The sequence below is a fragment of the Saccopteryx leptura genome, chromosome 3 (assembly GCF_036850995.1).
Source record: "Saccopteryx leptura isolate mSacLep1 chromosome 3, mSacLep1_pri_phased_curated, whole genome shotgun sequence".
Taxonomy (NCBI): domain Eukaryota; kingdom Metazoa; phylum Chordata; class Mammalia; order Chiroptera; family Emballonuridae; genus Saccopteryx; species Saccopteryx leptura.
In genome coordinates this window covers 56,422,215-56,436,609 of record NC_089505.1, presented here as the reverse complement: position 1 = coordinate 56,436,609, position 14,395 = coordinate 56,422,215, and the positions used below count along the sequence as shown (strand labels likewise).

General features: G+C 39.9%; 1 protein-coding gene across 3 annotated transcripts in view; it reads left to right on the top strand.

The window, feature by feature from the left end:
* The window catches only part of CRYBG1 (crystallin beta-gamma domain containing 1), a 207,396-nt gene that overhangs the window by 80,933 nt on the left and 112,068 nt on the right, over window positions 1-14,395 (top strand). For all 3 annotated transcript variants that reach the window (XM_066373556.1, XM_066373559.1, XM_066373558.1), the window contains exon 2: window positions 2,809-2,950. In XM_066373556.1, the coding sequence (XP_066229653.1) occupies window positions 2,809-2,950 (142 nt within the window). The remainder of the gene's footprint in view (window positions 1-2,808; window positions 2,951-14,395) is intronic.

Sequence of the window (14,395 nt, the reverse complement as noted above, 5' to 3'; positions counted from 1 at the left end):
ACCAGAGCCACTCTAGCGCCTGGGGCAGAGGCCACAGAGCCATCCCCAGCTCCCGGGCCATCTTTGCTCCAATGGAGCCTTGGCTGCGGGAGGGGAAGAGAGAGACAGAGAGGAAAGCACGGCGGAGGGGTGGAGAAGCAAATGGGCGCTTCTCCTATGTGCCCTGGCCGGGAATCGAACCCGGGTCCTCCGCACGCTAGGCCGACGCTCTACCGCTGAGCCAACCGGCCAGGGCTATGTGATCATAAATTTAATTTTTGATTGGGCTTCTATGAGTTGGACTCCATGTTACTTGCATGCAAAAGGATCCTGTACTGTAGGCAGGGATTGGATCACAACAAAATTATGGAAAGTGCACTTTTGCCAGCTTTTAATCACACCGTATGTAAGTATATAGCAGGACGATTGAAATCTATTTTGGGGCACCCACCTCCAACAATTAGGAAGCGTGAGGGTAGTTTGCTTTTATCTCCTCCCTCTTGATTCATCCAATGGGCACATGTGTTTTTCTCCAGAATGGAAACATATTAAGAGTGGCAGACTTCCTATGAATTTCTGGTTTACTTGTACAGTTTATAAGACCGCAGTGGTGGAATCAGTTTCTGAGTCCTACAGGTCTTTTCTCTTGCTTGCTGCTCCTCTTGGCTTCTTTGTGAGCAGGAGGACAGGTGAGCACTCTGGGTTAGGGCCAGTGGAACAATTACTGTTGTAAAAATAGATTACACATCCATGTTAAGACTATATCACCTTCTCAACTTTAAGATACTTTTTGGTTGTCATCTAAATTCTCCTAAAGGTGTTTTCTCTCTCCCTTCATGGGTACTGACTCAAATTCCTGGGGGAAATTTGCCTCAAAGGTTATCTTTCAGCACTTTATTTCAGAGGTAGAAATGTATTTTTAAGTGCTTATATGTGATACAAAATCTTGCAGGAGGAAACTGTTAAGAGTGGTTACTTATGCAGAGTGAAATGGTGCCGGGGCTAAAAAAATGTTTGTTTTTATTTTAGTTCCCTTTGATATCAATTAAATTATCTTTACTATAATACAAATATTTTATGGCAATTGGGGGAAACATAAGGGAATTATTTCTGCTAATATATCTTCACATTTCCTATAATACACAAAATGTTTTTCAAAATAAAGATGTATACAATTGAGTTCTCCAAATTATGCCCATACTTCTCTCTCTTGCTGACATTACCCTATTGATTTATGAATGTCTTTCTGCTTTTCTGGAGTATTATTACTTTACCTTAATTATCTTTTCCTCTTTCACACATTCTATAAATTCCGCAAAAGCTTCTATTTCTTCTGTGAAATATTAAAGCCCTGAATTTTTAGTTTTCTTTCTACTTCATTAGTGTTCTTCATTCAAAGCCCTTATCTTGCTTCAGCATCCTTATCCCCAGCCTTAATTATACACTTAAGAAATATATACATGCCTATATCTGTTAAGATGCTCAATTACAGATAACAGAGAACACCCAACACAAAATGACTTAATGTATGGGACATTTATTATGTAACATAACAAGAACTTCAGCTCTAGGGCAGATCTAGGATTGGTTAATTCAGCTGCTCAACAACATATTTGAAGACTCAATCTCATATTTCTGCCCTGATTTCTCCTCCATCAATTCTCCTTAACATAATACCACTTATGGTCCCCAGGTGGCTGTCACATTCCTTACATCCTGGCATGACCCTGGCCTGCTGGGAAGAGAACTATTTTTATAGTTCTTTTTTTATATATGATATATATACTTTTTTAAAAAAAAGATTTTTATTTATTCATTTTAGAGAGGAGAGAGAGAGAAGGGGAGGAGGAGCAGGAAACATCAACTCCCATGTGTGCCTTGACCAGGGAAACCAGGGTTTTGAACCAGCAACCTCAGAATTCCAGGTTGATGCTTTATCCACTGTGCCACCACAGGTCAGGCTCTACAGTCCTTCTTTTAAGAGAAAGAACGCTCCTCTAGGTTTTTCAGCAGACTTCCTCAAATCTCATTGGCCAAATCAATGTGGTAATGTCAGCAAGAGAGATATGTATGGGCGTGTGTCTAAATCAAGTGCCGATGAGGGGAAAGAGACACTAGCATTAGGTCAATCGCGATTGACCAGCCAGGAGCGGCTTCTTCTGAGGCACATGGAGGGATAGCTGAACAAAATCAGTTTTTTTACCTACCTATCTCTAATTTGTTTTCTGCATGGGGTTTAAAAGAATTCAGTTAGCCACATGGTGAAGTCATTAAGGTTTATTTATAAGTGTGTTCTAAAAGTACCAAATTATCTACTATTCTGTGTAGATTTTGAAGACTGATTCATTATTTTGACTGATTGGAAATAGAGTTGACCCTTGAACAATGCAGGAGTTAGGGATACTGACCTCCGTGCAATCAAAAGCAATTTGGCTCCCCCCCCCAACATTTTTGACTCCTCAAAATCTTACAGTTGGCCTTCAGTATCCATTGAGAATTGGTTCCAGGACCCCCCTTGGAAACCAAAGTCCACAGATACTCAAGTCCCGTATATAGAATGGCACGGAACAATATATACGGTTGGCTTTCTACCTCCATGGACTCCCAACTGCTGATCACAGTTACTGTTTTTGATGGGCAGTTGGTTAAATCCATGGTTGTGAAACCCATGGGTATGGAGGACCACCAGCATTGAAAAAAAAATCTGCATACAAGATCAGATTGTGTTGTTCAAGGATCAGCCGTATACATAAAATGTGCCTTTGGCTTTCTTGAGTTTTCATTGTTCTTGATAGGTTTTTGACATAGCTGTGTTTCCACTCTTTACAGAGCGTTGGATGGAGTGGTGGCTGGAGACCTGGTGGTGGGGGAGCAGCAGGGACTGACCTTGCGCAGTGGGGAACCCCAGTCCTTGCACACCGCCAGTGAGGCGCCCGGGCCTTCACCTGCAGAGCCGGGGTTATTTAAAAAGGTAATGCTGCATTTCTGATATCTAGCTGCTTGAAACAAACACTTTAATGAATTAAAACACTGTGAAATAACCCCTGTCTGATGGAAAAAACACGTGTTTAAAAAGAAGGGTAAGATGGTAGATGGTAAAAAGAGCATTATATGTCAAAGCACCGTCATCATGAGTCAGGCGCCTCGGGGGGGGGGTGAGCGGTGAGCGTGAGTCCGTGCCCTTTGCTGCCTCAGGGGTTCTTCCTCCCTGTCCTGGCTGCTGGTTCCACCCAGGCTGTGCTCTGATTCGAAGCTGGACAAAGTGAGGTGACATCAATATCTGGAATTAGTGATTCTTTTCCATGAAAAGCATTTTTACTACTTCCTACTGTAAGACATTTAGAGTTGTTATTATAGATATCAGTAGTTGCTTCTTAATATCCAGATGTTTGCGCAAAAGATCTGACGTAATTATTTTGCTTTCCCCAACCTGATATAAAGTAGTAAGAAAAGAGGACATGATGAGATTATTAGCTCATATTTTATTAGAATATGACAAAAGTAGGTAGGGAAATTCAACAAAGAATGCTTCCTAACTCAAATTAGCGTAATATTAATCAGAGTAGCAGAAATATAAAATGTAAAAATTAAAAAATAAAATTTAAATTAAAATAATTAAATAACCCAGCTTACAGTCATTTATACTTGCTTTCAAATTGATTTTGTATTTCGTTCTTTTTCCTTTTTAAGAAACAGTTTGTAACGGGTAACAAAACCTGATAAATCTAGTCACTGGCCCTAGCCAGAGTTTTAAGTGGCTTGCCACATTTGTTCTTTAATAACTTAAAATAAAAATAATTCTGTAAGTAACATGCTATTAAATATCTTATAATGTTTACAGAAGGACAGGTAACAGTCGATGGCAGCATTTAGAGCTGGAGCCAAAGTAAATTCACTAAGAAGGATGACTTCGAAGGCTCTGCAGTGCCTCTCCCTTAGCGTGCAGTCCAGCGCTAGCTGTGTCTTCCCTAGGTACTGACATCCCGCTGGCCATAGTCTCTGAACCCTGCCTCGCTCTCCCAGGACGCAGTCAGGAAGCCCTGGGCACTGGGTAGCCCACGGGAGAGGCCCCAAGGCCAAGCCAGAGAGGCAGTGCTGCGAGGAGGCAGGGAGGCGGCCAGTGAGTACCCGTGGGAAAGGCAGAGGCTTGGAGCAGAAACAGATGTCAGGGAATCCAGTGCAGGATGGAGACAGAGCAACTAGAAGCAGGGCAGAAACTTGAAGAAGGGAGCAAGCAGAGACACAATGTCATTCTGGCTACAGTGTCCCCAAGTGTCACCTGAAACGGTCGGCCAGGCACCTCTGTGCTCTCTACTGTACCTTGTGCTCCAAGGTGGTCAAACACCACAACAGGAAAAGCTGGCTCCAGGTCCGCTTCCGGGTCTGCCTGCTGTCTCTCTCACTGTCCCTCTCTCTGCCCTCTCTGCCCCTCCATCATCCCTCTTTCACACTCCTGCTCTCTGGCCTTTGGCTCTCCTGATCTTTCTCCTTTGCACGTTCTGCTAGGGCTGGGGGAAGGAGGAGGCAGTAAACAGAGCCTCTCTTTCCGGTTGATGTGTTCTCGTCTTTATGTCTGTTGAGACCAGGGTGTACCTAGAACATTCTCAGAAGTGCAGGACTTCCCCATACACCGGTCTGGCCAGTATTATTGGGAAACAAAAGTTAACTCCACTTAGATTTCCTACCTACTGTGAGTGCCAGGGTACCTCCCATACCTTCAAAGTACCTTTCTCTTAGTCCGCTCTCCACAGTGAGCCTGGTCATTTCCTGTGAGATTCAGCAGATTTGCTAGGCAGTTCGGTCAGTGACACCTTTGAGTCTCTCCCATGTAGAAGGCCATAAATTCTTCCTCAGATTGCTGAGTTGATCTAGCCCTCTGAGTTAAATCTACTTATGAAAATGAATGCTTAAATTTTTTATTTGCATTGAAATTAAGCTATTTGTCTTACCCATCTCTCTATATTTCTTCTGAACATTCTATGTTATTATGTCTGTTTATTTGTTTAACATGCTGTTAAAATTCCGTAGATGTTCCTTAAAGCTAAAAATACCATATTGAATCCTTCAATTAAAATAACACATTTACCATACCTGCTTGTGTAAATAAAAACATGGATTTATAATTACAAAGATAGTTGCCTCTCAAATGCATATATACATCAACTAGGGAAAAAAGTGGAACTACAAATCAAAACAGAATAATACTAGAGTTTAAATCATAGAATTTAAATATAAAAACTACCAGGGATTTTACATTTATTTACACAAAACAATTTATCTTTTAGATGGCTACATAAAGTGTTTACTGTTTTAGAGTAGAAGATACATTTATATAGAAATATTTATATTTATAACAGACCATTTTTCATATGATAGAAAAGCATAAAGAAGTGGTATCATTAAAAAATATGCGATACATATGTTGAATAATTCTTTCTTTGCATATAAGAGAAGATTAACATCATAGGTCATATGTGTTTTGCTATATTTATTTTCATACATGGACTTATATTTGTATTTATGACAAATTATTTTGTAAATAAAAATGTATTAATTCTACTACAAAGTGGTATTAACACATTTAATACCACTTAAAGGATGCTCCAGAACATGAAGGAGCATGCTTTAATAATTAAAGCATTTCTTTAAAAAAAAAATAATATAACAAGAATAGCAATCAATGTATTGTTAATTATAATTAGCATCTTCAGTAAGGCAATCACCTTCATGAGCATTTCAATGATTTCCAGTAAAAAATCCCCTTCAGTTCTGTTCACTTATTTTGATCTAGAAAAGTATATGTGACTAAGTGATTATATGTGAAATTGTATTTTAATTTAATTCTGGAGCCATGTTCAAAAAATAAAATGGAATAAGCAGGTACAGCAATTATTTTTATTAATTCAAGCAAAAAACAATTTGCATTAACCATTTAGATTCTTTTATTCTTGATGACCTGGATAAAGCCTCTATTTCCCATTGCCTGCAAGTGTATGTGAGTGTTCATGAGTATAAGTGTGTGTGTGTACTTTTTAAAAGGAAAAATAATCCTCTCCCCCCAAAAAACCTTGAATAAACAAATGTAACTGTAAGCTCTAGAGAAGAAATCTTGCCAAATCAGCGTTGCTCCTGGTGAAGTCAGTTGTACAGATTTTGATTCTTGTTCAAGCTTCTCTGCCCTATCTTTCAGGAGACATCTGTGAGTTTGGGATGCTCCCAAACCATCCAAATGTACAAGTGTCTGCTTAGTCTCAGCTACCTCAGAGATGTTTCTACCATAGTCACTTTGGCAGTTTTTTTATTGCCCGGTTAATCTTATAATTGTCAAAGTGGAGCATTTTCCAGTTTCTTGCCTAGTTATTCCAGTTGAGGCAGAAAGGAAAAAACATTTTCTGATACGTTCATTTCCCACATTTCCCAGGTGGCTGGCCACCTGGAGAGGTGATGTACAACTACTTCTGTTCCCACTCCCATTGTTTCTCCTTTCTCTCTCTCCCTCTAGCTCCTGCTCCATACAGGTCTACTGATTTTTCCCTGAATGCCCAATTCCCAGCCTTACCCCATTTCCTAGAACAGATCAAGTTCAAAACATGAAATACTTCCGAGGCCTCAGACTTGTTCACCCCCACTTCAACCCTGCCTCATCCCATGGGGCATAGTATTGTGTCTTCTCCACATAGGGCTGGCCTAGTACACATATGTGAGCATCGATCACTGAGCTTGCACATTTTGTCTCAAGTCACCCAGGCTGCTAATCTCACCAATGAGAGTTCTGAAAACATCATGCAAGAAGTAGGACCTTCGACATACTGAAATTTAACCCCTACCTCTAACCCTGAGACTGAGACATCATTTACTAAGATTGGGCCTTCCCAATAGTGATGTCCTTAAATGACTTAATAGTATCATCCATCCATTCAAACTCTACATTTCACCTTCTATTGGTATTTTATCTTAAATTTCTAGCGCCATCTGGTGTTGTAATTAGAGACTGCTGAGCCCTTGAATCTATCTATTTGCAAATCTTTGCTTTGATCATTAGTGGGATCTCACGATCATTTCACACACCCTGTTCCACCCAGAACCTGTCTTATCCACACAGATAGGTCTATGGTCAAGCCTCAATTCTTCTGCCCTTTCCAGACTGTCTGCATGGCAGGGCATTCTCTATGCTCTATCAGTACTGATCTGAAAGACTATACTGTTACACTGTTAGGGGGAAAAATCAAAATAGAGAGCAATATGTATAACATGTTACAATTTGAGTAAAAGTAGAATGTTGGAATATATATCTTTGTTTACAAATACATTAAAAAACTACAGAAGAAGCTTGACCTGTGGTGGTGCAGTGGATATAGCTTCAACCTGGAACACTGAGGTCGCCAGTTCGAAACCCTGGGCTTGCCTAGTCAAGGCATATATAGGAGTTGATGCTTCCTGCTCCTCCCCCCTTCTCTCTCTCTCTCTCTCTCTCTCTCTCTTTCTCTCTCTCCTCTCTAAAATAAATAAATAAATTCTTTAAAAAAATACAGAAGAATACAAGAAAAACTAACAATAATTAATAAGCAGATATGGGACACAGGTGGGAGAGAGACCTTTTACTATGTACTTTTTCATATATTGAATTTTGAGCCATGTGAAGATATTACTTAGTTAAAATTTTTTTTGAAGATGGAGGGATGCACAGATATGAGTTAGGGTAAGTTGTGATTAAAGTTAAATGAAATGGTTTAGATCTGCATGTGTAAGTTTTCTATGATTCTGTGATTTGCTGTAGAGTGTGCCAGGCCTGACTGCATTGCCTGAGGGGCTGCCCTGGTTCCCAAGCTTCCTTCACGTATATGTCTACTGCTTCCCATTCCCAGGAAATCTTTCCCTTTGCCTACCTGCATATTCCTATTCCAGCCTTAAGATCCTGCTCAAACTGCTCTTCCTTCGTGATCTCTGCCAGAAAAGGTCTTCATTTGCCTCTTTGTGTTGCCACCTACCTTGGACGTATCTTGAATTCAGCACTTTCCATATTGATTTACAAGTCTCCTTCCTTACTAGGTAGACGGTCCTAAGGGTTAGACTGCATCTGTATGACTGGAACAGTGTAAATTTTGCACAAATGAAATGCTGGATGTTTGCAGTAAGAAATAATAGGAAATAGTGTTGTTGCTAATGTACAGCATTTTAGCTCTAGTATGAGTTTAATGTTTATTTAGGCTTTTGGAGGTAGAGCAGGGAAGCTCACCAAATACATACATAGGAGTAGGCAAAAGAGGTTTACAGTTGTGATGCAAATAATACAATAATTGATAAATAATATAAAATAAGAATAAATTCTGTTTTGCATACCCACAACTGTAGGTCTACTTTTGCCCACCCCTGCCCGTAAGCAAGCCATGTGTGAGCAGCAGAGGAGCACGTGGCCATTTTCAGAGCATAAGTCCACCCTTCCCCTCCAAGTGCTGAAGGGCTGCGAAGATCAACGTTGCATGGTGGCCTAGGGAACAGTTCTTTGTCTCCAAAAGAGCCTAGTGTTACTGTATGCATCAAGAGCTATCTTAGCTGCACATGAGGTTTCCCAAGTTAGGCATTCTATAGGCTGGAGGATATTGCTTTAATATTCTATTCAATAAATATGGCAGTACAAACAGCAGGATATGGTATAACAGTTGTTTTTCTCATAAAAGTTAAGTGTTGACCTTATAAGAAAAAGATTGCCTTTGAATAATCAGCTTTGGAAAAATACAAATTATCTGTACCTGTTTGTGATACTTTGCATCTAAAGGTATTGTCATCACCAGGATGTAGCAGGAAATCAATGAGTGATTTGTTTTTCTTTCCACCTCAAGTGCATGTGTTGTCTTTCCTTGAGGTATTGACTGTGGGTGCTGTTTATTTACATATATGTGTGTGTGTGTGTATATATATATATATCTATATATATATATATAAACATATAGGCCCTGGCTGGTTGGCTCAACAGTAGAGCCTGGGTTCAATATCCTGTCAGGACCCACAGGAGAAGCAACCATATGCTTTTCCACCCCTTCCCCACCTCTATCTCACACTCTCTCTCCCCCTCTCCCATAGCCATGGCTCGAATAATTCGAGCGATGTTGGCTCCAGTCACTGAGGACGGCTCTGTGGCCTCCACCTCTGGCACTAATGTAGCTTGAGCAATGGAACCCATTCAGATGGGCAGAGCATCACCTGGTAGGGGGCTTGCCAAGTGGCTCCCGGTCAGAGCGCATGCAGGAGTCTGTCTCTGCCTCCCTGCCTCTCACTTAATAAAAAAATAGTAAATAAATAAACAAACAAACATATAAATATATACCAGCCAGTCCATTTCCTGTATTAATCCAAACTAGAAGGCTTTGTCTGTTTAGGGTTTTATGAGTTCTTTAAGAGTGCAGTGATACATTTATTAATTTTTCTTCAAAATACCATTTGCTTGCTGAAAACATTTCCAACAGTACTAAAACATACAAAATAAAGACTTAAATTCTCTCTTTACCCTTGAAGGTAACTAGTTTGGTGTCTCTCCTTTCAGACTTTTCTTATGCATTTACATCAAGTGTCCATTTATGCGACCAAAGGGATCATGCACTGCATGTAGTTCTCTTTTTTTATTAAGCAATTTTTGTGATCATCTTTCCAAGTCAGTATCTATAAATATGCCTCTTTTGATTTGCTACATGGTATTTCAAATGTATAATGTGATGAGTGTAACATTATATAGTTTACCAATCTTTATGGACCTTTAAGTTGTTTCCACTTTCTTTTTTTAAAAAATATAAACAATGCTGTCCTTATGGGTGTTTTGGAAAGTATTTCTGTGGGATAAATTTTCTAGAAATTGAATTAGCTGAAGCAAAAGCATGTTTATTTTTAAGTGCTATAGGTACTATAAAATTACCTGTAGAAAGGTTTTATCAACCTAAGCTCCCAACCAAAGTGACTCCTGACTGAAGTGAATAAATGTGCCTATTTTTCTACCATTTTATGAATGTTGTATGTAATCAATTTTTTCATTTTGCCAATCTCTTGGTATGTTATTGTTTAAATGTACAGTTCTTCAATTAAGAGTGAGGTTCAGCTCTTTTTTGTTTATTGGCCATTTGTATTTCTTCAGTGAATTATCTTTTCATGTTGTTTGCTCATTTTTGTATTGGGTGTTTATCATGTTGAAGGTATTGTGATAAAGTGACAATCATTGGTATTCAGAATTGATAAAAATGTATTCTTATATGGGACATTTTTTTAAATCTCCTTTGTGTTCTTTTTCTTTTTAAATAACGTAATGTTCTGGTATTGAAGCAGGGTTTAAATTTATTATGTGGTTGTGTGTGTGTGTGTGTGTGTGGTTGTGTGTGTGTATGTGGGGAGGACAGGGTAGGAACTGTAGTGAAAAACCAAAATGCTTCTCTGCCATCACTAGAGAGGAGAATCAGAGGAGGTGGGAGCAGGAGGGAGAATTTTAAAGTCATCTTTTGGGTGCTCACTTCAGCATCACACATACTAAAATTAAAGTCATCTTTTTGGTCACTCATGCAGTGGAATGAAATAAAGTTCTCAGAAAACTTTAATTGAAATGCCCTTCCTCCTCATCCCAGTTCTGTTCTTGCATATTTTAAGTCCCTTTGTTCAAATAAAGATCCTTTTTTTAAAAAAAAAAAAATTTTATTTATTGATTGATTTTTTAGAGAGAGAGGAGTGAGAGAGAGAGAAGGGGAGGAGCAGGAAGCATCAACTCCCATATGTGCCTTGACCAGGCAAGCCCAGGGTTTCGAACCGGCAACCTCAGTGTTCCAGGTCAACGCTTTATCCCACTGCGCCACCACAGGTCAGGCCAATATCCTTTTTTTTTTTAAACTTTTTGACAGAGAGAGTCAGAGAGAGGGATCTATAGGGACAGACAGGAAGGGAGAGAGATGAGAAGCATCAATTCTTCGTTGCAGCACCTTAGTTGTTCATTGATTGCTTTCTCATATGTGCCTTGAGTAGGGGGCTACAGCAGACCGAGTGACCCCTTGCTTAAGCCAGAGACCTTAGGCTCAAGCCAGCAACCTTTCAGCTCAAGCTAGTGACCATGGGGTCACGTCTGTTATCCTACGCTCAAGCCAGCGACCCCGCACTCAAGCTGGTGAGCCCGTGCTGAAGCCGGATGAACCGCGCTCAAGTAGCGACTTTAGGGTTTCAAACCTGGGTCCTCCACGTCCCAGCCCAACGCTCTAGTCACTGTGCCACCACCTGGTCAGGCCAAATAAATTTCTTGCATTTATTATTAAAAATATTTACAACAGTCTGAGACTCAAAGCATCCAGGACTGAAGCCATTTCAGTGCAGTCCTTTGGGATGCTGTTTCCAGCTCCAGTCAAGACAGGTCCAGTTCTCTCAGGAACATCCGGGCGGTGATCATCCTGACCAGCATGACGTAAGGGGTCACTTAGGGTAGTAGAGCTTGGAGCATCTATGAAGCTCTATATAAATAGTAATTACTGTTATTGGTCTTTGACATCCTTATGTTTCAAACTGAATTCCTACCGGCTAATGCAGTACATGGGGAAATTAAAGCTCTTGTGACATCATACACATAATAAAGAGAAGTCTCCAGTGGCCAGTGATACTCATTTGTTTTCCTGAGGACATCAAGATAGGATCACATCATCCTTTTGGCTGGAGAGATGAAAAAATTAGGGGCTTAATTTCCTTTGAATCAATGAAGGATTTTTTTCTAATTAAATAGAATATTGGTTTGGGTAAAATCCCTCATTGGGGATACCTTCTTCTGTCAACAAAGACCTCTGGCTGCACTCTGACAACATTTGAGCCCACTGGAACCGAATCTGGTCGCATATGTAGCTCTGGACACTGCACTTCTTCTGCAATACTTATTACGCTCTCTCGGGGAAAATCTGAAGACCTGTCCTACGCAGAACCTCGATGGGCGGTCAGACCTGCTGCCGGTGCGGCTGTGGCAGGTGCCATGGCTGCGCCAGCAATCGCAGCAGGAGTGTTGACTCTCGGAATAGGTGTCCTGACTCCTGGAATAGAAATGAAAATTTCAGAAACAGGTACCGTGACCAAGATTTTGAGGTAAGTCCTTGCTGAGGGAATCCTTCTGAGTCATTGATTTGTCCAATGTCTCTTTAATAATATTTGAATATGAGGCACATGATTGTGAATTGATATCTATTCCTATTATGCAGGGCTAATGCCATTTTAGTCGCATATATTTCAGTGTATTCTGGGCACTATTTATGAATGTACTCACTTAGATATCTTTTATTTCTGTTAAACAGGGTTTTGTTGGTTTGTTTGTTTTTGCAATTAGAGCTTAACTAACAAAGTAAACAGCAGTGAAGGTAGCTGCTGCTCAGTACTGTGGAGCCCGAGGGCCTCCTGAGGCCGCTGCGGGCAGGGGCAGACGGGGTGGGGGCTGGGTGAGGCAGGACGCTGTCCCGCGGGGTGAGCTTTATGCCACGCCTTTGCTCAGAGAAGCTCCCGTTTCTGTTCTTCACTATGGTAGAACTGTGTGCAACTTCTTTTGAAAAAAAATGTTTTACTGCTGTAAAAATCATGAAAACAACCAGGTGAGATTTCATATAATGGTCTTCCAACTCTGGTATCTATAATTTTATGTAACACTTTAATTAATCTCAGTATCATATTTCCTTTAAAAAGAAACTTTATCACATTTCTCTCATTATCTTATTATTTATATGCGCCCCTCCTGCACCACAATGCAGGCTTTTTCTCTTTATTTTTACCTAGCCAACTTGTCTGTTACATCCTGTTGTTACTCTTTAAACCTGAGTAAGCTGCTTGTCCCTATTGAATTTTCTTTAGTTTGTCGAATCACTCTTCATAATAATGAATTGTTTTGAAATTTATCCATATTTTTCTGAGCATTAGCAACCTTGACTATCTAGATTCATCAATACAAATCTGATAATGATCTGATATTCTTTAAAAAAAGTTTTCTTTTAATTACCAAAAATTTTTATTTATTGATTGATTTTTAGAGAGAGAGAAACATAAATTTGTTGTTTCATTTATTTATGCATTCATTGGTTGATTCTTGTATCAACCCGACGGGGGATCAAACCCTCAACCTTGGCATATTGGGACGATGCTCTATTCAACTGAGCTACCTGGCCAGGGCCTGATGAGGTGTTTTTTTGTTTTGTTTTTTAAGTGATAGAGGGGTGGGGAAGAGAGAGATGAGAAACATCAAGTCATAGTTGCAGCACTTTAGTTGTTTATTGATGCTTCTCATACATGCCTTGACCGGGGAGCTCCAGACGAGCCAGTGACCTTGGGCTTCAAGCCAGTGACCATGGAGCCATATTAAAAATTCCACACTCAAGCTGGGACCCACACTCAAGCTGGATGAGCCCGTGCTCAAGCCGGGGACCTTGGGGCTTTGGACCTGGGACATTGGCTCGACACTCTATCCACTGTGCCACCACTGGTAAGGCTGAAGAGGATATTCTTGATCATTTCCTTCTGGTCATTTATAAGGTCACTGAATAGAATGATATTTAAGTTGGAATTAAGCTGAGCAAACTGATATTCTGACCTTCCCATTTTGCTAGCTGATCTGGCAATGAGTTGTCTTTTCTACCTTTGTTTTTGTTTTTAAGAATTATATTTAAAACAGCGAATATGTTCAAGGTTGTGAGTAAATATTTATTGACTGTCATCCAAAGTAGTAAATGTAGCGTCGCACATTTTGAAACATAAATAAATGAAAGAATGAGGAGGTTGATTACAGGATAAAAGGAAGTACTGAAAGGTCAGAGCATGCAAAATAAAGGAAGGAACTCAGCTACCCATGTGCTCAGCATTCATTCAGAGCTCACTAAGAGTCCCTAGTGCTTCTGCAGTTTTAATGCTAACAGTCTGCCAGTGGCTTATCTTTGTTACCTTTGGTACATGTGCTGTTTATTTATTCATTTCATGTTTGCTAATGAAGTACCTTGGGAGTTTCTCCTTTCAGCAAAAATAGAAGGAAATGAAAGGGGGTTTGTTGGCAGTCCACTGACTGAGTCACACAAAGTGCCGATTTGGCCGAAAACAAGCCTAAAATAAATGGCAAACTAATTTTAAGACTAAAAAGTAAGATACAGTGTATCAGTTACATTTGATATTATGATGTTCGATGTTATAATTAAGAAAGGGATCAGAATCAAGGTGACAGGTGTACATATGAGAGGATAAATTAACCAAAGTGGAATGTGTTCGGCTAGAGAAGATGGTACAGAAAGAAGCCTAGGAAGTAGAACTATTTTCAGGAATACGTGTGTGGTAGGAATTACTTTTTGAATACAGACAGAGGAATTGTAAGATCTTGAGCAAAGAAGCATTCTTGATGAATGAAGTATTTCAGAAGTAGTGGCACTGATAATTCTGGTGTGATGGA